Source organism: Astyanax mexicanus, chromosome 4 (assembly GCF_023375975.1).
Source record: "Astyanax mexicanus isolate ESR-SI-001 chromosome 4, AstMex3_surface, whole genome shotgun sequence".
NCBI lineage: Eukaryota > Metazoa > Chordata > Actinopteri > Characiformes > Acestrorhamphidae > Astyanax > Astyanax mexicanus.
The window spans coordinates 26,986,821-27,010,785 of record NC_064411.1 but is presented as its reverse complement, the minus strand read 5'-3'; the positions used below and the strand labels follow the sequence as shown (position 1 = coordinate 27,010,785).

Sequence of the window (23,965 nt, the reverse complement as noted above, 5' to 3'; positions counted from 1 at the left end):
CATTGGCTGCTAGACATGCCTCTACGATGCACTCCAATACAGTATTCTTAGTTAAAATACTTGTGACCATATTTTAGCAATCTATAATGCATCAATATAATTTTGTATCATGCAGCTTGATTTAGGGTGTTGCAAAAAAAAAATGCAGGCTCAAAATGCGCTAAAAACATGTACTAATTCTCTGAGGACGTTTTCACACTTGTTGTAGATTTCTATGGTCCTGATCAGTTTATGAATTTGTTTATTTGGAGCATTTCTCCCTCTGTTTGGTTTGGTTTCACACAGGCATAAACCTAAACACACCAAAATGCGCACCAATAAACCACGCAAGCACATTGTCTTCTCTGATTGGTCAGAATTGTCTGGTGTAGGAGCAAGAAAGTAAATATAGTAAGAAGTCGCACAGCTATGAGCAGTGAACACAGCACAGACCACGGTCAGTGTGTAAACAGCATGGAGCAGCAGAGACAGTGTTTGTTTATAGCTGTTGTAATTAGTGTGATCTGGTTAATATTTATCAGACTAAACTGCACCTTATCTGCAGTTTAGCACGAATAAAAGGAGTATATTTGATAGCTGGGTCGAATTGAGACCGGATCTAGCAGGTCTTGGTCCGGTTGTGTTTATCCGAACCCGAGTGTGATTACTGATTTCACACTTGCTCAATTGAAACACACCTTAGGGTACAAAGGAACCAAAGTCCATTTAAACCGGTGTTAAAATAGTGCTGAGGGTTAAAACACCCTTAATTATTCATGGGTGTGTTTTGGGCGTAGCGTGAAATAAACCAGTGTGTCAGTTGTCATTCCCTTTAAGAGGCAGGGCTAAGATAGGATTGGGTGGCTGACTGTCAGGGTTTTAATCAGTCAGTAGTGCACCTGTGCACCTATTTTCCACGCCAGAAATTTACCAAAACCAATATTCCTGAACTCTGATGCTGTTTTAACAGCGCAGGCACAAATCACGATATTAGACTGTTTATGGGGTGTAAGATAGCAATAAGCATCACGGCTGATCATCCGTGAACCATCCAGCTTCTGTTTAGGATACAATGGAGGTCTTGTGGTGAGCACTTCTTCTTTAGCTGGATATCCGGTTGCCAGATTTATCACCAATCAAGAAATTGCCTCACAATACCTTGTGGACATAAATGTAAACTATTAAAAATCTGTGTATTAGAATCAATACACTGCTGCAAGAATATCATGATTCCTAGATTATATATAATATTATTTTTATTGTACACCCGTCAAATTTAAGTAATTGTGTTGAGGAATGTGTTACTGTTTTGTCTTATGTTATGCTAATTTGCATATTGCACATGTCTGTCAAACTTGCCAGCACTGCAGCAATGAAACGCTGCATTTTAGCCATTTTAGAAAAATCTGTCCTGAGTTTCATTTAAATGTGCAATCTTGCCAATGTGTACATGCATGCACACACACACTCTGCTGCACACACACACACACACACTCTGAAGAGCTGTGGCTGTGTAGATGCTGATGGAGTGCTCTCCAGCTGCAGTTATTGAGAATAGTGCACTTCACGCACAGCGCTGCTTCACTGATGATGATGATGATGATGATGATGGTGATGGTGATGATGAGGATGGTCTGAACTCATCTCTACATGTAGAGATTTAACCTCTTTTGCAACCTGTAGTGTACTGTCATATGTAGAGATAAGGTGCGACAGCTGCCCAGCTCTAACCATATGTTTAATAGTAGAATACTATTTGGCAACATATTAGTATTTACTTGACACATCATAGCACCCATCTGGGATACCATAGCACACATTAAGCGGAGCATAGTAGCCATGGGCACCTTATAATCCGGTGCTCCTTATGTATGAATTTTACCAGTCGGGTACTAACGAGCAGTAAAGCCACTCTGCTGAAGTACAGAGTTATACAGGAGTTTCAGTTTAGTTCTCCAGCACTGAGACTAGAGCAGCATTAGCATTAGCCACTAACTGTGGTAAGCGCTAGCTCTTTAGCCATTCAGAGTTCAGTATTATCAGACCGTAGCCTGCTGCTCACCCCGGCTAGCACTGCTGGAGCAGTATTAGCATTATACCATGCGGGATTAACCACTAGCTAATAGTGCCCTGGGTTAATGGAACACCGCAGCTATTGCTAGCAGTTATCCACTAATGCTAATGCTGCTGCACCCAGCCTTAGTGGAAATCTGGAAATCTAAGCTTACTGTAAATAAGTGGAATCGCTTTACTCACCCACATAAACAGCTTTTAGGAGAGAAATTTGTGTAGATTAACATCCAGCACTCGTTTAACTTTAAAACAGTTTTTTTTTTTTTTTTACGGATTGTTTACTTAGCTTAGCTTTACTTAACTTAAAGTTACCCCCACCACCACTCAGCGGTGATAGCTGCTGAATTAGAAGTAAAACATGGCGACACCCCTGTTTCTTACTAGTGTCACATAATGCACCTTATAATCCACTGCTTCTTGTGTTTAAAAATAGACCAGAAAATAGATATTCACTGATAGTGCCCCTAATAATCCGGTGCACCATATAGTGCAAAAATACGGTACAAGGACACTGTTATCAGTTTCCACCTCACAGAGACCCCTCACACTAGTTACTGACAGGAGCCGGCCAGCCAGGTTCCAACATTGAGCAAAATATAAAACTTTAGCAATGATAAACGGTAAATTCTTGCTTTCTGTTATTTGTCTTATTTTATGCTCCACTTGCTTCATTGTTGTCTTAAGGCATCAATAATATTTTATCATGTTTCTGTTGGCACTCTCTTTAATTGTGTGCTGTGTTGATATGTGATGTGTTGTGTTTTTAAAAAAGTCTTAGAATATCTTGAATTCAATTTCCCCATACCTGCAGATACCCTGTGTGAAGAGCCTCCCAGCATGCTTTTCCAACTGACTTGAAGTAGTTCAACACACACTTAGCATCAACTGTTAAAAACTCAGTTTAAAACCCTGTTTCTCCAGTTTTTTACTTATACATTTCTATTTAAATGTTTAGTATTATATGTAAGATTGCATATTGGTTGTGATTGCACGTTGTTAAGCTGTGTGGCAGTGTGCTGGGGTGTGTGGGGCTCACAAAAACGTGGGTGAATCGTAGACTATTAAGTGGGTTCATCTATATGGGTACCCAGTTTGGTTCAATCATTAGAGCCCACCTCCCCACCATTACAGACCACCAGAAACATCTCTGTACATTTCTCCCTTCTCTGCTGGATTTTTTGATGATGATGTTAAGTTAATGATGTTAAGTAAGTGTGTGTGTGTGTGTGTGTGTTTGTGTGTGTGTGTGTGTGTGTGTGTGTGTGTGTGTCAGGTTCGGGAAGCATCGTAAGGATGAGCGTATGGATAAGGGCAGTAAGTGGAGGCCGGAGGAGACGCAGGCTTCAGAGGAGGAGACGCACCGGATGAGACAGGAACAAGAGAGGTACACACACACACCGTAACTCTGCTGCTCACCTTCCTGTGTGTGTGTGTGTGTGTATCTGTCTGTCTGTAAGAAGAATTTGTGGTCGATTGTTCTGTTCACTAATGGAGTTTGTAAAACTCTTATCAGGAACAGGTCCTGCCATCCTATTGGCGTTGTGTTGAGTCTCACACATTTCCGTACACACACACACACACACACACACACTCAGTGTTTTATAGAGTTATTGTTTTAACAGAGCTCTTAAGTGTGCAAGTGTTTTTTTTTTATACCATTTGGAATTTTCCTTTGCAGTGCTAAGAATTATATTTTATCTTAGCAGTGCTATTTTAATGATTGATTTACCTCAGCATTGTTATTCTAATTAAGAATTTATCTCAGCAGTGCTATTCTAATCATACATTTACCTTAGCAGTGCTATTTTAATGATTGATTTACCTCAGCAGTGTTATTCTAATTATGAATTTACCTCAGCAATGCTATTCTAATCATGAATTTACCTCAGCAGTGCTATACTACTCATACATTTACCTCAGTACTGCTATTATAATCATACATTTACCTTAGCAGTGATATTCTAATTATGAATTTACCTCAGCAATGCTATTCTGATTATGAATTTACCTCAGTACTGCTATTCTAATCATACATTTACCTTAGCAGTGATATTCTAATCATGGATTTACTTCAGCAGTTCTATTCTGACTATGGATTTACCTCAGCAGTGCTATTCTAATTATGAATATACCTCAGCAGTGCTTTTCTATTTATACATTTACCTCAGCAGTGCCATTCTAATCATACATTTACCTCAAAATTGCTATAGTAATCATGAATTTATTTAATTAATGCTATTCTGATTGTGAATTTACCACAGCAATGCTATTCTAGGTGTGAATTCATTTTTAATAATTTAATTTAGCCAAATATTTGGTAAGGGATTAACATGATTAACTAAATTAGTTGTTTAGTTATTTGGGAATGGTTGACATTTGCAATTTGAATTGAATAAGTGTGTGTTTGTGTGTGTGTGTGATTATTATATATAGCCGTTGTGTGAATTCCTTCTGTGTTGCCTTCTGTCCTGTGAGAGACATACAGAAAATAACATGTCAGTTTCAGTCTCTCTCTCTCGTGCTCTCTCTCTCTCGCTCTCTTTCCTTTGCTTTCTCTCTCTCTCTTTTACTCCTACTGTCTTTCTCTATACGTTACTTCCTTTCTTGCTGTCACTCTCTCTCTCTTTCTCTCTCTCTCTCTCTCTCTGTGCGTGCTGCTTTATGTGATCATAATTAAAGCATGTCATCATAAGCGCACAGCTTTTAATTAGCTTTTCTCTCATACAGGATCTGAACGTGACGCTACGCTGCTCTCAGTGTCTCGAGTCATCCTCACAGTGTATCTTACTCTATACTGACCCAAATGACCAGCAGTGACCATCAGTACTCATACCCATCCCATAATTACACACATGCCTTTACAGAGCATTGGTACACACACACACGCACACTCGCACACACACAGTACAAGAAGCGATGATTTTAATTGAGATGGTTCAGATTAAGTTTTTTTGTACACAGTACAGTACAAGACAACTTAATCTGAACCATCTCAAATAAAATCATCGCTGTATGACTGAGAGACACCTATAAACAAAAATGCAATATTCTAAAATATATGGGATTCTCTGTTTTTATACATTTTTTTTTTGCAGATGTGCCAAAATAACAAAAAGGTTCTATTCTTGTTACCAGTTCACCTCAGTAAGGCTATTCTAGTCATATATTTACCTTAGCAGTACTATTTTTTTTTTATTTTACTTCAGTATTTTTTTTTTGTTTACCTCAGTAAGGCTATTCTAGTCATTTATTTACTTCCACAGTGCTATTTTTGTCACGAATTTGCTTCAGTAGTATTATTATTTTTATTAGTTTACCTCAGTAATGCTTTTCTAGTCATACATTTACTTCAGCAGTACTATTTTTGACTCTGTTTACTCTGCAGACAGGTCTGCCTAGTATAACGGATTAGTTAAAGGAAGAGAACCAGAAGGTAAAATAGACATGAATTCACCCTGAAACACTGACATCCACCCACTCCACCAACTGCAAACTTGAGAGACTGTGTAATCACCTTCGTGTCTGTAAATGTGAAACTTTTTTTAAATAACAGAATTTAGAGTGGTTTCATGGTTTCACTCTCTCTCTCTGTAGAATCCAGGCTAAGACGCGAGAGCTGCGTGAGCGTCAGGCTCGGGAGAGGGATTACGCAGAGATTCTGGACTACAGTACGGGAGGTGTACCCGGCGAGGATCCGGATCACTCCTACACGGGCATCGCTTCACTTCAGGCCTCTCTGCAGCGTGGCACTTACCACGGTTACCGCACACCACCCGACTCGCCCTACACACACCCCAGCAACCGCAACGGACACCCTCCTGCAGACAGGTAAGCAGTGCTACAGTGTAAACACGCCTCATTTAATGTCACAACATCTTTTGCTCAGGTTAATTTTTTTTTACTCCAATATTGGATGCAAATTTGCCCCATAGAAATGAATGGGGATACAACATTCAGTCTCTCACACCAGCTGATTGTCCACACGGAATGACTTGTGTGCCCAGCTCTCCAGTACTGCGTTTATATGGAGGAGCTGCTGGATAAACCAGCTACTGCTCAAAAGTTCAGACACTCCAGTATTGTGTGTAGTAACAACCTAGCAACACCCTAGCAACCACCTAGCAACCATTTAAACAACATAGCAACCAACCATGAATCAGCACTGCAATCACACTCAGTTGCAGGAACTTCAATGTAGTTAATACTGACAGTTTAGATCATTGTCTTATGGTGACTTGTAGTGACTAAAATCTGGTTGCAACATATACAGTAGCAATCAAAGGTTTGGAAACACCTCTTTTCATTTGATGTGTTTTCTTTTTATGATGTTTTACATTATACATGTAATATTGAATACTTTATTAAGGAACACATTTTTTTTTGTAAAATAATCAATTTTTTTTTTTTTTGACCATAATCGGCCAGCTCTAATAAGCTGTATAGAAGAAACTTGTGTCAAAATGCCCTAAATGTAGCACAATATCCATGCGGGAGGTATTTTGGTGAGGATGGTTGTTGTATGATGTCAGTATGTCAGTGCAGTGCGGCGGGTGTTTGTAGGAAGCTGTTTAATGGTCTCGTAACTCAGAGCACAGCGTTATACTGGTGGAAAATGTACACAGGGCAGAAGGGAGCGGGTTTGGAAGTCGTCTGTTAACTGCAGGAGTAAATATGTACGTGTTTGTGTGACAGATATGCGTGTGTAATGTGTGTGTTTCCTGTGTAAAGTGTTGGGTAATCTGCAGAGCCACTGAAAGCTTTGAAGAATTGCTGGTGGTAAATATTGTGTGTGTGTGTGTGTGTGTGTGTGGGGGGGGGGGGGGGGGGGTAGTTCAGCGTGTTTATTTGGCTCTCTGAGGAAAGTGCTGAAAGTTGCCTTTTTCCTGGCTTTTAAGAAAACAATGGGCGTTTGAGCGTTAAGCGTTTGATTGCATCTCGAATGATAAGAAGAATGGAGAGAGAGAGAGAGAGAGACAGGAAGGCCATTTCCTATCAGAATCCACAGGGAACAGGAAGTGAGACGCATTCCTCCCTGAGACTTAAAGAGCGGCACTGTGGGAATGTTCTTGAAGGCCGTGGAAAGGAAAGCAGATAATTGCAGACTAAAGTGTGTGTGTTGTGTGTGTTTGGAGAATATCACAGCGCAGAAAGTCAGCACAGAGCATGATGGGTCAAAATGCTCAGTTGTGTGTGTGTGTGTGTGTGTGTGTGTGTGTACACTGCCACTAAAAAGTCGCCACCAAAAAAAGCCCACACACTCCTTTAGCTTTGATTGCTGAATCACTCTTTCACAATTCCAGCACCATGAATCCTGACATTGTCATCTTGGAATATGGCCGTGTCATCAGGGAAGAAAAAAAACCATTGATAGAATAACGTGGTCTTTATTCAGTATATTCAGTTAGTCAGCTGACCTCATTCTTTCAGCACATACTGTTGCTGAACCTAAACCTGCAGACCAACTGCAGCATCAACCCCACATCATTTACTTACTTAAATCCAGATGGAGACTTTTTTTTGGCCAGGCAGTGTATTTTGTACAGTAACATGAACCTACTGGCACCACACCTAATGCTTACTGTAGGCTAGAGGGGTATAACCCCCCCAGCATTAATGTGGAGCAGTGGAAGAACTGTTTAGTCTAAAATGATGGGGAGTTCCTTTCAAGACTTCATAAAAGTTCTTCCAACTGGAAGTTTTCAGCAGGACAATGCTCAATGGCTCCCCAGATCGTCACACCAGCACTTGGATCGAGACATGACCGTCGTCAGATACCAAACAGAGCCTGGATTTGGCACTACACATGAGTTTCCAGCCAATAGCAATCCAGATTTCCCGTTCACGGCACGACTGCAGACAGCGGTGTTAGTCGATTAGTTGTGTTTATATCTCCTGGTTCTAGCTTTTTCACTTTCAAACAATAGAAACAGCTAAACGTGGGAATTAAATGCCATTCAAATGTCCAGAACATTGCCCTTTAAGGATGTACTCGCACTGGGCAATCCGTGCCGTGGGGGTGTTGAATTCAGCACAACACCAACTAGCCCACTGAGCAGTGAGTAATGAGGTTAGTGTGTTCGGGCACGGATTGTTTAAACGCAGTGTGAGTGCAGACTGGCGGGGGAGTGAGGAGAAGGCATAGAAGCCTCAACTGAACCCTGCTATGTGTGAGTACACCATTAATGTGGAAGGTGAGGCTGTTAAGTGAGGAAATATGCTTTTGTGTTTGGGCACTTTTTACGGCACAAGCTGAGTTATATGTGTGAGTTGTGAATGCCTAAAATCTGCACACAGATAAAAATAAGCTACTCCCGATTTTTGGTATACAATCAATTCCTTGCAGCCCTAGGTGGTGGGCAGTTCATCAAAATGACCACCATGCTTCTATCAGTCTAATCATGACCCCTTTGCAAAATGTGTCTATTGGACAAAATGTCTTTGATTGTATTTTATACAAGAAGTGTTTAGCTGCCTACAGTCTCTCACCAAGAGGTACACTACCCAACAGTAGCCTCTGAGTGTCTTTTAATAGGGCAGTGGTAGAAGCACTGTGTTTACACCCTCTTGTGGTATAAAAGACCCAATGTCCAATCAGACCACACATGTAGTCATGTACATACAGTGGCTTCAGTATTCATACCCCTTCGAACTTCGAACCATATTTTGTTGCATTAAAACCACAAACATAAATGTTTCTTTGGAATTAAATGTGAAAGACCAACACAAAGTAGTATACAATTATGCATGAATTATGCAAAAAAAAATCTTTTTTTACAAATAAAAAACTGAATAGTGCAACCAATTGCATTCAGAAGTTGCCTTATGATTGCTAATGACTAAAAAGAGTCCACGTGTGTGTAATCTAATCTCAGTACAGATACAGCTGTAAACAGCATCATGAAGTCTAAAGAACACACCAGACAGGTCAGGAATAAGGTTGTGGAGAAGTTTAAACAGGATTAGGAGATGAAAAGATTTCCCAAGCTTTGAACATCTCACGTTGCACTGTTCAATCCATTATACGGAAACAGGAAGAGTATGGCACAACTGTAAACCTACCAAGAAAAGGCCGGCCACCTAAACTTACAGGCCGAACAAGGAGAGCACTGATCAGAGAATCAGTCAAGAGGCTGAAGGTGACTCTGGACGAAATGTAGAGATCCACAGCTCATGTTGGGGAATCTTTCCACAGGACAACTATTGGCTGTGCACTGCACAAATGTGGTCTTTATGGAGTGGCATAAAGAAAGCCGTATATATAAGTCCTGTTATATAAAAACTATAAAAAATCCCATTTGCAGATTTCAAGAAGCCATGTTGGGGACACTGCTAACATGTGTAAAAAGCTACTGTGGTCAGATGAGACCAAAATTGAACTTTTTGGCCAAAATGCAAAACGCTATTTGTGGCAGAGAATAAACACTGCACATCACTCTGAACACAACATCCCCACTGTCAAACATGGTGGTGGCAGCATCATGCTCTGGGGCTGCTTCTCTTCAGCAGGGACAGGGAAGTTGGTCACAGTTGATTTGCCTATCTGTCTTTCTGAGATTACTGCACAGCTTCAGCATGGTCTGGTGGCTGTGTGGGTTGAGTAAGGCCTGATGTAGATTTGCGCAATGCTAACATATAAAGCATTAGCTTTGATTGTTTGTTTGATAGCTCCAGTGGAGAGTGAAGCTCTGTACTGAAACGTGTCTTGGCTGATTGGCGGTAAGTGGACAGTTTTTTGGTAAAAGCATTGCTTTAATGATGAACAGATCCAGTACTCTGGCCCGGAGTTAGCGTTCGCCGTGTGTTTCGGGAAACTCTGGGTCAGCTTTGTTTAAGCTGGCGACAGTAAACACGTTTGTGTGTGTAGTGTTCTCTTTCTGATGGTGTGTCACAATTCCCATTGTGCTGCGCTTCATTGTTCACGAGGAATTGTGAAAGGCATCGTTCAGTTCCAGAAGCTTCAGAAACAGAGCAGCGCTGGTGGCAGGAGTGATGTGTGTGAGGTTGGGAAAGTGGGAACTGTGGAGATGGAGCAACAATAACAGGATTACAGACCTTTACCCGCGTAGCATTATTACTACATCACTCTTATAACGAGGTCAGCTGAGTCATACACACACACACACACATACACACTCTCTCAGAGAGAGAGAAAGGGTCCTGAGCCAGGGCACGGCTAGCAGCTAGCGCTGAAGTGGAAACGACGTTTCTCTCCCTCGAGGTCAAACGTATGTTAATGAGATCATTCTGCTTACTCAACAAATGTGGCTTTTACTGCCTAATAAAACACACACACTCTCACACTCTCTCACACACACATGCACACACACATACACTGTCTCTCACACACACACTTGTTTGAGTTCAAACTCTTGTTGATTGTAAGCGGTAAATAACCCTGAAGCCTGTATGATTAATTTTTGATGCCTTTTTTTTATAGCTGCTATAAACTACACTGTAACTGTTCACCAGTACTCCAAACCATATGTATTTACCAGTACTAGTATTCTGGAGGCTGTGATGCTTAAAGTCTGCACACAGATTGGCTAACACCGAAAAAACATGCTACTTCTGCTTTTGTTCAGTATCCAATCATTGCACTTTTTTATTTTGAATAGTCTGAAGTTAAGTTGAATGTGCTCTTTTTCACCGTCTCGCTGGAGTTATACTCTTTGTTCATGTGAATCATCGTGTCCTTGGGGAACACAATTTATTTTTCCAGACATCTAGAAAGAAAGCAAAAGGAGAAGCAGCGGGATAGCTAACCGTAGCAAAGAGCTTACTAAAATACTAATGATGTCAGGGAGAGAACTATAGTTAGCAACAAGCTAGCTAACCTTAGCGTGAGCTAGCTAACTGTAGCAGTGAGCTAACATTATATATTCTAATGCTACCGAGGAGAGAACTAAAGCTAGCGGCAAGCTAGCTAATCTTAGTGACGAGCTAGCTAAAATACTAATGTTATCTGGGTAGTATTAAAGCTGGTGATGAGCTAGTTAACCTTAGTGACAAGCTAGCTAAAATACTAATGTTACCGGGAAGAGTACTAAATCTAGTGATGAGCTAGTTAACCTTAGTGACAAGCTTGCTAAAATACTAATGTTACCGGGAAGAGTACTAAATCTAGTGATGAGCTAGTTAACCTTAGCAACGAGCTAGCTAAAATACTAATGTTACCGGGAAGAGTACTAACTCTAGTGATGAGCTAGTTAACCTTAGCAACGAGCTAGCTAAAATACTAATGTTACCGGGAAGAGTACTAAATCTAGTGACGAGCTAGTTAACCTTAGCAACAAGCTAGCTAAAATACTAATGTTACCGGGAAGAGTACTAAATCTAGTGACGAGCTAGTTAACCTTAGCAACGAGCTAGCTAAAATACTAATGTTACCGGGAAGAGTATTAAATCTAGTGAGGAGCTAGTTAACCTTAGCAACGAGCTAGCTAAAATACTAATGTTACCGGGAAGAGTACTAAATCTAGTGATGAGCTAGTTAACCTTAGTGACAAGCTAGCTAAAATACTAATGTTACCGGGAAGAGTACTAAATCTAGTGATGAGCTAGTTAACCTTAGCAACGAGCTAGCTAAAATACTAATGTTACCGGGAAGAGTACTAAATCTAGTGAGGAGCTAGTTAACCTTAGCAACGAGCTTGCTAAAATACTAATGTTACCGGGAAGAGTACTAAATCTAGTGAGGAGCTAGTTAACCTTAGCAACGAGCTAGCTAAAATACTAATGTTACCGGGAAGAGTACTAAATCTAGTGAGGAGCTAGTTAACCTTAGCAACGAGCTAGCTAAAATACTAATGTTACCGGGAAGAGTACTAAATCTAGTGAGGAGCTAGTTAACCTTAGCAACGAGCTAGCTAAAATACTAATGTTACCGGGAAGAGTACTAAATCTAGTGATGAGCTAGTTAACCTTAGTGACAAGCTAGCTAAAATACTAATGTTACCGGGAAGAGTACTAAATCTAGTGATGAGCTAGTTAACCTTAGCAACGAGCTAGCTAAAATACTAATGTTACCGGGAAGAGTACTAAATCTAGTGAGGAGCTAGTTAACCTTAGCAACGAGCTAGCTAAAATACTAATGTTACCGGGAAGAGTACTAACTCTAGTGATGAGCTAGTTAACCTTAGCAACGAGCTAGCTAAAATACTAATGTTACCGGGAAGAGTACTAAATCTAGTGACGAGCTAGTTAACCTTAGCAACGAGCTAGCTAAAATACTAATGTTACCGGGAAGAGTACTAACTCTAGTGATGAGCTAGTTAACCTTAGCAACGAGCTAGCTAAAATACTAATGTTACCGGGAAGAGTACTAAATCTAGTGACGAGCTAGTTAACCTTAGCAACGAGCTAGCTAAAATACTAATGTTACCGGGAAGAGTACTAAATCTAGTGAGGAGCTAGTTAACCTTAGCAACGAGCTAGCTAAAATACTAATGTTACCGGGAAGAGTACTAAAGCTAGTGATGAGCTAGCTAACCTTAGCAACGAGCTAGCTAAAATACTAATGTTACCGGGAAGAGTACTAAAGCTAGTGATGAGCTAGCTAACCTTAGCAACGAGCTAGCTAAAATACTAATGTTACCGGGAAGAGTACTAACTCTAGTGATGAGCTAGTTAACCTTAGCAACGAGCTAGCTAAAATACTAATGTTACCGGGAAGAGTACTAAAGCTAGTGATGAGCTAGCTAACCTTAGTGACAAGCTAGCTAAAATACTAATGTTACCGGGAAGAGTACTAACTCTAGTGATGAGCTAGTTAACCTTAGCAACGAGCTAGCTAAAATACTAATGTTACCGGGAAGAGTACTAAAGCTAGTGATGAGCTAGCTAACCTTAGTGACAAGCTAGCTAAAATACTAATGTTACCGGGAAGAGTACTAAATCTAGTGATGAGCTAGTTAACCTTAGCAACGAGCTAGCTAAAATACTAATGTTACCGGGAAGAGTACTAAAGCTAGTGATGAGCTAGCTAACCTTAGTGACAAGCTAGCTAAAATACTAATATTATCTGGGATAATACTAAAGCTAGTGACGAGCAACGAGCTAAATTACACACTAATGATTTTACTGGGAAGTGAACTAATGCTAGTGATGAGCTAGCTAACCTTAGTGACAAGCTAGCTAAAATACTAATGTTATCTGGGATAATACTAAAGCTAGTGATGTATAAATTGTATAAATTGTCTAAATGATCTATACTAGCGTTCTATGATGTATTCCTGGTGACATAGTGAATTATATGGATGAGGCCATATTGTGTCTTAAAATGTCTGAAATCATCTCCCACAGCTCTTAAAAATGACAGTTCTGGTTTTATTTTTGTGCATTGCACGGTTTCTAAATTTGCTTTACTGATTTATTGTAATAAACAGAGAGCAGCAGTGTTATAAATGCAGTTCTATTTTCAGTTTAATAACAGTTGTGTTATTGTTTGTGAAAAACGTTAATTCATGTTTGTTTGAAATATTGGTTTGTCAGAACATTTGCTTTTGTAAGTGTGTGTGTTTACGTGTGTGTGTGTATTCGAGGGAGGGGGTGTTTCCGTGGTAGTGTAGCTGGTCTCCCCTGTTTCACACAGTTTTGTTCACATCTGGAAGCATTTGTCTTGATTTGTGTAGTGCTGAGTCGTGTCTGAGTGTAAATATAGTGTCACCCTCTCAGCACTGCTTCACACTCCAACGACTTTCCCTCCATTAAGAGTGTGAGAGAGTGTGTAGACTGTGTGTGTGTGTGTGTGTGTGTGTGTTTGTGATGTTTGATATGCTGAAGCAGGGCTAGCTTTTACTCTGTGTTTGTTCGGGGAGTAACCTAAGCTGTGAGATTTTCTGTGAATAAATGTCTCAGTAAGTGAATTTTGTGCGTGTGTGTGTGTTGGGGGAGGGATAGTGGAGGTGAGGCGGTGTGTGTAAGTGAATAAAATCTCTTATTGTTTTTCTCCTCCCTGTCCCGACCGCTCTGGTGGGAGGGGGGGGCTTTTCCATGATTTGATTTTTGGAATGTTATTAAATTCACTTCAGAAGATTCATTTACACAAAGCTACACACACACACACCCTCTCTCACACACACATGTTTGTTTTTATACAATGACTAAATGTTATAATGTAAGGTTATACAATTTTTTTCTTTCTTTTTTTGGGACAAAGACATATTTCAAATATGTTTACAATGTTTACAAATAAGTTCACCTTCTCAGACTAGAACCATGTCCCATCACTTCTGCCACATCCTACAGAAGCTAACAAACACTGCATAGGATATCTGTGTGTTGGTTCTCTTGCATTGAATGTAGATGATGATAGATGGACAGAGGTGATAATATGGCAAATGAAGAGAGAAGGCAATTAGAGACAGTAAGTGATGAGTGAGAGACATTTGTAGCTAGATAGGTAGATTAGATAGGAATGTTTCCATTATTGCAGATTTGTTAACAAAAAATGTTAGCATGTGCCAGAGATTTCTGTATTCAGTCTACAGCTGACACTCTAGGATTCTTCCTTACCTCATTGATCATTCTGCGCTGTGCTCTTACAGTCATCTTTACAGGACTTTACCACACCTAGGAAGAGTAGCAGCAACAGTGCTGAACTTTCTCTATTTGTAGAGCGTCTGTCTTACCGTGGACACATGAACATCAAGGCTTTTAGAGATACTTTTCTAACCCTTTGCAGCTTCATGCAAGTCTCATACAATTCTTAAACATAGATCTTCTGAGTGCTCTTTTTTTGTGCGAGGCATGATTCACACCAAGCAATGCTTCTTAAGAACAGCAAACTCAAAACTGCTATGTTTTTATAGGGCATCAAATCTCATCACACCCTGGCTCCAATTAGCTCTTAGAAAAGTTATTAGCTTTGGGGTTTACATACTTTTCCACTCTCACTGTGAATGTTAACATGCTGTGTTTTTTTAAACCATGCAAACATATCATTATTTGTGTGGTATCAGTTTAAGCAGACTATTGTTGTGACTTAGATGAAGATCAGAACACATTTAATGACCAATTTATGCAGAAATCCAAGTATAATCCCAAAGAGTTCACATACTTTTTCTTGCAACTGTAGATAGATAGATAGATAGATAGATAGATAGATAGATAGATAGATAGATAGATAGATAGATAGATAGATAGATAGATAGATAGATAGATAGATAGATAGATGCATGGATGCATGGATGCATGGTTGGAGGGATAACACAGGGATAGATAGAGATGCGGAAAAGAAAGTGATGCAGGCGAGAAAGATATTTGGAGATAGATAGAGAGAGAGAAAGAACATTTTTATCCATGTATAAACAGAGAGAGAGAGAGAGAGAGAGAGAGGAAGAAAAGGTATAGAAAGAGAAAAAAAGTGTAGTGATAAAGACAGAGAATAGAGGGAGGTTTTTGGAGATAGAGAGAGAGAAAGAAGAAAGAAAAGGTAGAGTAGAGTGATGAACAGATATTTTTGAACAGAGAAAAAGAAAGAAATGTATGGAGAGTGGAAAGAAGGAAAGAAATAGTTTGTGGTTTAGAGAGAAGCTCTAACAAAGGATGATTAAAATCAGCCGTTTACACACACACTAACACACAGAGCAAACATCACCATAATCCCTAAACACACACAACCTCACACACAACCTCACACACACTCCACTTGAGCTGGTAATTGGTGTTTGCGCCCGGTTCAGCTGGCTCACTGTGTGAGGGGATTAAGGAAAAACAAAACGGGTGTCAGAGCTGAGCGAACTCACAGATAATACAGCAGCAGATAAAGAGGATGACACCGGTACTAATTAGAGAGAAAAGAGCAGAACTGGACTGGAGGAGAGAGAGGAGAACGTGTGAGCACAGGAGGAGCTGGTCTCTGCTGAACCTCCTCATTAACGCTGAGGAGCAGAAGTGCTGGCTCCCTGCTGGAAGACCTCAGACACTTCTGTTTTCTACTTTAATAAACTTGATGCAGCTCGAGTCGCTAATTATCTCATTTACACTGTTTCCCCCCTTCAGACCCACAAATATACTTCATCAGCCAAGACCGGTTTACTGTCTGAAGATTCCTTCTGAGCTGCTTTTACACTGTGGGTAGAAGACTAATGTAGAGAGAAAGAGAGAGAGAGAGAGTAGAAGCTTAAGAAGGTAATATGTGGAATTAATTAAAGCTTTATATGTGTGAATGATTACAGTGTGTATCAAAAGTGAGTACACCCCTTACATTTTTGCAGATATTTAAGTATATATATCTTTTCATGGGAAACACTGACAAAATGACACTTTGACACAATGAAAAGTAGTCTGTGTGCAGCTTAGCTTATATAACAGTGTTCAAAACCACCAGCAACAAAAATGAGAACACCCCTAAATGTCCAAACTGAGCACTGCTTGTCATTTTCCCTCCAAAATATCATGTGACTCATTAGTGTTACTAGGTCTCGGGTGTGCATAGGGAGCAGGTGTGTTCAGTTTTGTAGTACAGCTCTCACACTCTCTCATACTGCTCACTGAAAGTTCCAACATGGCAGCTCATGGCAAAGAACTCTGTTTATCTTAAAAGATGAACTGTTGCATCGCTATTACAACGGTAGCAAAGCTCTGCTCCACAGCTTCAGCTTAACATACAGTAACTAGAGCACCTTCAGCATAGGTTGCACACCACTTGGATCACTTTCATGTTATTGGCATTGCTACCACAATGTTAGCATCCCTGTCCTACTGTTAGCATTGCTACCATGGTAATAACCGGTCATGTTCACCATTGCAGTTGTGGTATTTGTGTGTGTGTGTGTGTGTGTGTGTGTAAGAGAGACACCACGGATTAAAAAGAACCAGACGTAGAGTATAAATTGCTTGCTATCGTTTTTAAACAGGGATTAACTAATAGAGCTTAACCCACATGTTTATTAAACTGCCTCTAATCTCACACAGTCTAATTTAATCCTGAGTACTATAATCCCTCATCATTTCATATTAACAGAGCCAGCATACGTATTACAGCATTACACACAGCGTGGCGTGGATTAGAGCCAGATGTCACACTGCATGCACACACACACACACACAGCTGTTAAGTGAACATGAGCACTGTAATATTATTGATATTATTATATGGAACACATTGAGTGGGTCATAACCCTTTAAATCCCACACGAGGCATTAAATATCACATTCTGATATTAATAAAGTGGTGACAGACTGTAAATGGGTTTTATGATCTGAGTTTAATTCATATTTGTGAATTTTATGATCATGCATCAGCAGCCATTAGTAATCAGTGACGCAGATGTTAATATTGATAGAAGCTCCATCACTGCGGGCTGAGCACCACGGCCGTCAGGAAATGGGGCGACGGTATCAAATGCTCAAAGCCTAGCCTACTTTGTAAATGTGTGTGTGTGTGTGTGTGTGTGCGCGTGTGTGTAATCCCACGTCATAAAATCCCACTCGCTAAAAGCTGCTGTCACCTCCGGCAGCTTTTCTATTAGCTGCTTTTTTAAGTCGGTCATTGTTGACGCCATTCAGACGAACACAAAGGATTTTCTTTTTTATATATTTAGTCATATTTAATTACCAGCAGGACTGGGATATGATTGTAAAATTCGCCGATCATGCGTAACATTTTGAACACCTGTAAGATAAAATGATCCTTTATTAATCCCACAATGGGGGTTAAATGTGCAATGTTTCAGCAGCACAGAGGAAAGCACAGAGAAATAGGTCAATAAAATATATGAACAAAAAATACATAATAATAAAATAATATATATTAAATATTATATATAACGGATTTTTTACACTCTTAAAATCCTTAAAATTAACACTTGAAACATTAAAAAATGTTCACAAATATAGTCAGTGCTCCTTATCTGTTTTTGCTCCTTACGTATGAATTTTATCAGTCAGGTATTAAGGAGCAGTAAAGTCACTCTGCTGAAGTACAGAGTTATACAGGAGTTTCAGTTTAGATCTCCAACACAGAGACTGGAGCAGTATTAGTATTAGCATTAGCCGCTAAACCATGCTAAGTGCCAACTGTTTCGCCGCTCAAAGGTCAGAGTATTGGTTGGGAATCTGCTGCTACTTTGTTTTTTGGTTTTGAGTGTGTTTAAAGGGGTACACCAGCATGTTCTGTGCATTTCTCTGAACCTGTTGACCCTGAACAGTTGAGGGGTTGGTTCTGATCCAGATCCAGCTAAAGAGTGAAGGTTGGCAAATGTTTGAGTTTTGCTTTAATTGAACTGAGTCTGAGCAGCAGCACTGGAGAGAGCGGGCGACCTTCTCAATCAGGGTGTCTTTCTTTTGTTCTCTCTTTCTCTCTCTCTTTCTCTCGCTCTCTCTCTCTCTCTCTCTCTCTCTCATCATTCACTCTGCTGCATGCTGGTGTCAGATCTAGGCCAGTCTCGCTGTTTCTGGACGTGGCTGCTGTGTTTTCTCTAAGTAGGCTAATAGCCTCAATGATTGAGGACTTTAGAAGTGTTAGCCCGCAGTGGAGGAGTGTTCGTGTTCGTGTGTGTGTGTGTGTGTCTGTGTGAGTGTGTGTGTGTGTGTGTGTCTGCGGGTCATTGATCATGTCAGCTAATAACATCCTCTGAGAGGAAACCCCTGGAACTGATCTCAACCAAACACAGCGTGACACCTCTCCTTTTATGTCGCTCTCTCTCTCTCTCTCTCTATCTCATTCTCTCTCTATCTCACTCGCTCTCTATTTAACAATGTCTCCATCTCTCGTTTCTCCTCTCTTACATACACACTCTCTCTCTCTCTCTCATTTCTGTGCTCTTCCTTCTCTTTTCTCTCTCTCGCTCTTCCTTTAAAAGAGTGTGAGAGGGTCAGCAGAAGACTGGAATGATCAGTGGAAGGGTTGAGTGGTTAGCAGACGACTCGAGCATTCAGTTAAAGAGTAGCGTGAACCTACTCTGAGCATGACAGCAGAGCAGTCATCATGACAGTATGAGTCGATGAGTGAAGCATTTAACAGAAGAGTGGAGTGGTTAACAAGAGCAAGGGGAAGTATCAGGGAGTATCGACCCACCAGCAGAAGAGTAGAGCATTTAGCAACAGAGTAGAGCAGCCAGCAGAAAAGCAGAGCAGCCAGCAGAGGAGCAGAGAAGGTAGCAGAGTAGAATTAGTGCCAGCCAATGAGTTGAGTTGAGAAGAGAAGAAGAACAGAGATGGCAGAAGAAAATGTAGCTGCCAGCAAAAGTGTAAATGAGCTGGAGCTGAAGAGCAGAGAAGTAGAGCAGGCATAAGTGTAAACACTAAAGAAGCAAAAGAAGACCAGTTCAAACCTAGAGCAGGAGATGTTTAACAGTACAGTACAGTGGTCATTAGAATAGAAGAGCATTCAGAGTTGTAGAGCATGCAGCTCTAGAAGAGTAGAGAATCCAGAAGAAGAGCAGTCCGGACTGCAAAACAGTACAGTTAAAGCGTTAGAGCAGCAAACACTGGAGTAGAGTGTCCAGTAGAAGACTGGAGGAGCTAGGAAAATAACAGAGTAGACTGTGGACAAGTAGAGCAGCAAGAAAAAGAGCAGAGTGACTAGAAGTATAGAGCGTTTACCAAAGAATAGTAGTAGAAAAAGCAAAAAAAAAGCAAAAAAGAGAGCAGTGCCAAAAAAGAGTAAAGCAGCCAGAAAAAGTGCACACCAACTAAGAGTAGAGCAGCCAGCAGAAGAGCAGATTAACTAGTAGGGCTGAGAAGTCATAGGAACAATAAAAAAAACAAAAGCAGAGCATTTAGCAAAGGAGAAGAGCAGTCAGCATAGGTGTAGAGCATGCCAAAAAAAACAATAGAGCAGCCAAATGCAGAAAAGTGCAGACTGGAGAAGTGTAGAACATTCAACGAAGAGTAGAGCAGCCAGCAGAAGAGCAGAATAACCAGAAGCACAGAGAAGTCATTGGAACAATAGAAAAGCCAAAAAAGTGGAATATATATACAGAAGAGCAAAGCATTTAGCAAAGGAGTAGAGCAGTCAGCATATGTGTAAAGCATGCCAAATAAAGAGTAGAGCAGCCAGAAGAACAGTTTAGACTGTAGAAATGTAAAACATCCAAAAAAGAGTAGAGCAGCCAGCAGAATAGTAGAGCACCCAGAAGAAGAATATTGCAGATAGAAGTGTAGAACATTCAACAAAGAGTAGAGCAGCCAGCAGAAGAGCAGAGAAGTCAGTGGAACAATAGAAAAGCCAGAAGAAGATCAGAGCATTTATCAAAGGACTAGAGCAGTCAACATAATTGTAAAGCATGTCAAAAAAGTGTAGAGCAACCAGAAGAACAGTGTAGACTGCAGAAGTGTAGATCGACCAGACGTGTAGAGCATCCAACGAAGAGTAGAACAGACTAGCAAGCTAGCCGAAAGAAGAGCAGAGAAGACAGTGGATAACTAGAGCAGCCAGAAAATAGTATCCAGAAGTGTAATGTGTTTAGGCAGAAGTGTAGAGTGGCCAGTGACGAGTAGAGCAGAAGACAAAAGGGTAGAGAGTCAAAATTGTATTGTATATAGCAAAATAGTAGAGTAGAGCAGCTGTCAAAAAATTAATAGATCAGCCAATGGTATGAAGAGCATTTAGTAAAAGAGCAGAGCAGCTAGAAGAATAGAGCTGCTGGCAGTGTTAAAAGAGTGGAGCACACAGAAGTTCATTACTGGCTGTGTGAGAGCAGATAGATTAGTCACTGTCGCTGCTGTTATGAACACTGAGACTTTTACAGCGTCTTCAGTAAAAGAGCCTCATTTTTAGCGGGGAAATCAAATCAGCGCTGAAAACTGGGGAATATGATTGTAATACGTTTGTAATGAGATATTTTCATATTGTAGAAAGATGAGATGTCACCAGAGCATTGCCAGATCACACACACTTGTGTTCGGCTTTAATTGGTTCTGCTCTGGACGTGCACCCTGTGCTGCTTTGTGAATGTGTGTGTGAGTGTGTGTGTGTGTGAGAGAGACTGAGAGAGAGAGAGAGACACATTAGTTTGAGTGTGTGTCAACGTTGTGGCTTTGTAGTTACACACTGCATGAAGTGTCAGGCAGAAAAATAGCTTCAATTATAACCCCATAATGTTCTAATAGCGGCTCGGTGCGACTCGTAATCTAAACTGTTACGTGAATATGAACTGAATTCATCATAAGTTGTGGTGGAGCAGCTTGAGTGTGTTTGCTTTGATGAATTTAGTGAACTTTCTGCTGCGGACTGTGTGATGGATGCTGGAGTTGCTGTAAAGTGTAATGAATGAGTCGTGATTGTAGCTGCAGATGCTTTAAATCACTTTAGGTTCAGTGCTCTGAGCAAAAAAAGTGCCAAAAAGTATATATTTGTGTGTTTAGGGCTATAAGATCTGGATTTATTGAGATAAACACACGTTTTCTTGAGAAAAACACAGTTAGAAAGAGTTGTGATAACCTCACACTGCAACAGAGGGAGATTTATACAGTGCAGCCTGTGCTCACATGATATAATAAGGTAGAGCCATGCCCCATGTAAAACGAGCTAAAGAAATCACAATCAGGTCTCACTCCAACTCCCATCTAATTTACATCACCTTGCCATGAGCACACTGACCAGTGTTTAATCAACCGCACTCACAAGATGCAGGGGTTCGTACAGAATTTGAAAATTTGAAAATAACAGTTTCCAGGCCTGGCTAAGTTTCGAAAAAATTAAAATACCCAGAAATTTTGGAAAAGTCGTGGAAATTTGCTCTACAAATCTTTGTTTCAGTTTATCGATAAAGAAAATCTGTTTTAAGCTAAAAAAAAAAATGTCAGAGTTAATTCAGTAATTTAAGTAATCCTACACAATGAAGCTCTCAGGATCTGATACATATTTCATTATTAAAGATTGCATGTCAACATTTTATCTGATTCATTTTAGACCTATTATAATCCATTTTAATTATAGTTTTAGTTGATTTTTGGTTTTATTCTCCATGTCTGCACTGATTTCTTAAAATCGTATTATTAAGAAAATTTGCTTTGAAGGCCTGGAAAAGTCATTATAAAAATCATTTTATCAAATTATTGGTTAAAAAGTGTATGAATTCTGAAGATACCACCTCACAACTTATACACACATGGATGTTTCCAAGCTTCATGTAAAACCTCATGATCAAATTACATTCTACTATCCAAAGTGTGTGTGTCTGTCTGTCTGTCTGTGTGTGTATTTGTGTGTGTGTGTGTGTGTGTGGGGGGGGGGGGGGGGTGCTGCTGCATGCTGGGTAAATGAATGTTCACAGCACACTAGAGTCTCTGTGTTCTCTCTGATTTTGTCTTTTTGATGTGCGTTTAGTTTGATCTCATATATGACCATAGTCTCTCTCCCTTCTCTCTGTCTCTCTCTCTTTCTTTGCTAAGGGAGTCCCATTACTTCTCTCAACAGAGAGTGGACAATCCTCTTTAAGGCATTAGCAAACACACACACACACACACACACACAGCTCAGAGATAAAGAAACTGCACTGTCATTTTAGTCTTCAGGACTGGATAGAAGCCTGTGGACAGCAATGAAGCTACTTATAAAGGGAGAGTGTGTGAAGCTTCTAGCATGTACCCAAAGTGGTTGCTATGGACATGTACATTACTATACTTTTATACACAGAGGGATCTATTTTAAACATGTATTACAGCCAATGAACACCCAAAAATCAGTGTCTCAGAAAATTTGAATATTATATAAGACCTATTGGTACTTTTGCAGTGTGGGCAGTGTGCCAAGTCCTGCTGAAAAATGAAATCTGCATCTCCATAAAAGTTGTCAGCAGAGGGAAGCATGAAGTGCTGTAAGATTTTGTGGGAAAACAAAACTGCACTGACTTTAGACTTGATAATAAAACACAGTGGATCAACACCAGCAGATGATCAGCATGTCTCTCCAAACCATCACTGATTGGTGGAAACTTCACACTAGATCTCAAGCAGTTTGGACTGTGTGTCTCTCCACTCTTCCTCCAGACTCTGCTTCCTTGATTTACAAATAAAATGCAAAATTGCACCCCCAATTTCAGTCAGCTATACTACCTCATTCAATAGTGATGCCCCAACACCAGAATCCTGAATACATATGAAGTCAGACTTTGAAGTCAGACGGAGAAAAAAGCAGCGACTCAGTTCTGATACATCAGCTCACAGACGTGTCAAGCTGATCAACATCACCCTAGGAGTGATGTGGGGAGAGAGCATTATCTACCCACCCAGAGAGAGCAAGGCCAATTGTGCTCTCTCGGACTCTGGCTGCTAATGGCAAGCTGCATGACCCGGATTCGAACCAGCATTGAATCTTAATCTGCTGGACCACTTGCCCATATTGTCTCCACTTAAATACACACAATTAAACACAGCGGCAATGCTGAGTGTGGCAAAAATGATAGTTATGTTTATTAATAGTATGATAAGTTAATTAAGTAGTTAATTAAACAGATGAGTGTATCGGGGGTCTGGAGGAGTGTGGGTCAGCTCAGCTCTGATTGAGGTTAATATTACACAGATTCTGCAAGAACTGTACCACTTTATACAGCAGACACACATTCTATCCCATCCGTGTGTGTGTGTGTGTGTGAGCAGGGTGTGGAGGTAGCCAACAGCATGTTTAACAGGCGTCTAGCCAGAACAACAGAAGAAGTGAGAAAAAGAGGGAGAGAGCTAATTACAGATCACATACTGATCACACACACACACACACACACACACACACACACACTAACACACCTAGCTTCTCCAACTTTTCTCTTTCTCTCTTGCTCTCTCTCTCTATTCTCTCTCTCTATTCTCTCTTTCTTCTTCGTCTCTCTAAATTTTTTATCATTCCTCCCTCAGTTTTCTTTTTTCTTCGGCCCTTTCTCTTTCTAATTTCTCCCTCTATGACCCTTTCTCTTCCTCTCTTTTTATCCTTTCTCACTCAATCTCTCTCCACATCCCTCTTCAACTCTTT

At 40.3% G+C, this 23,965-nt stretch overlaps 1 protein-coding gene across 2 annotated transcripts in view; it reads left to right on the top strand.

The window, feature by feature from the left end:
* pard3ab (par-3 family cell polarity regulator alpha, b) overlaps positions 1-23,965 on the top strand; it is a 228,054-nt gene that overhangs the window by 156,717 nt on the left and 47,372 nt on the right. For both annotated transcript variants that reach the window (XM_049478959.1, XM_049478958.1), the window contains 2 exons: positions 3,326-3,436; positions 5,647-5,880. In XM_049478959.1, the coding sequence (XP_049334916.1) occupies positions 3,326-3,436; positions 5,647-5,880 (345 nt within the window). The remainder of the gene's footprint in view (positions 1-3,325; positions 3,437-5,646; positions 5,881-23,965) is intronic.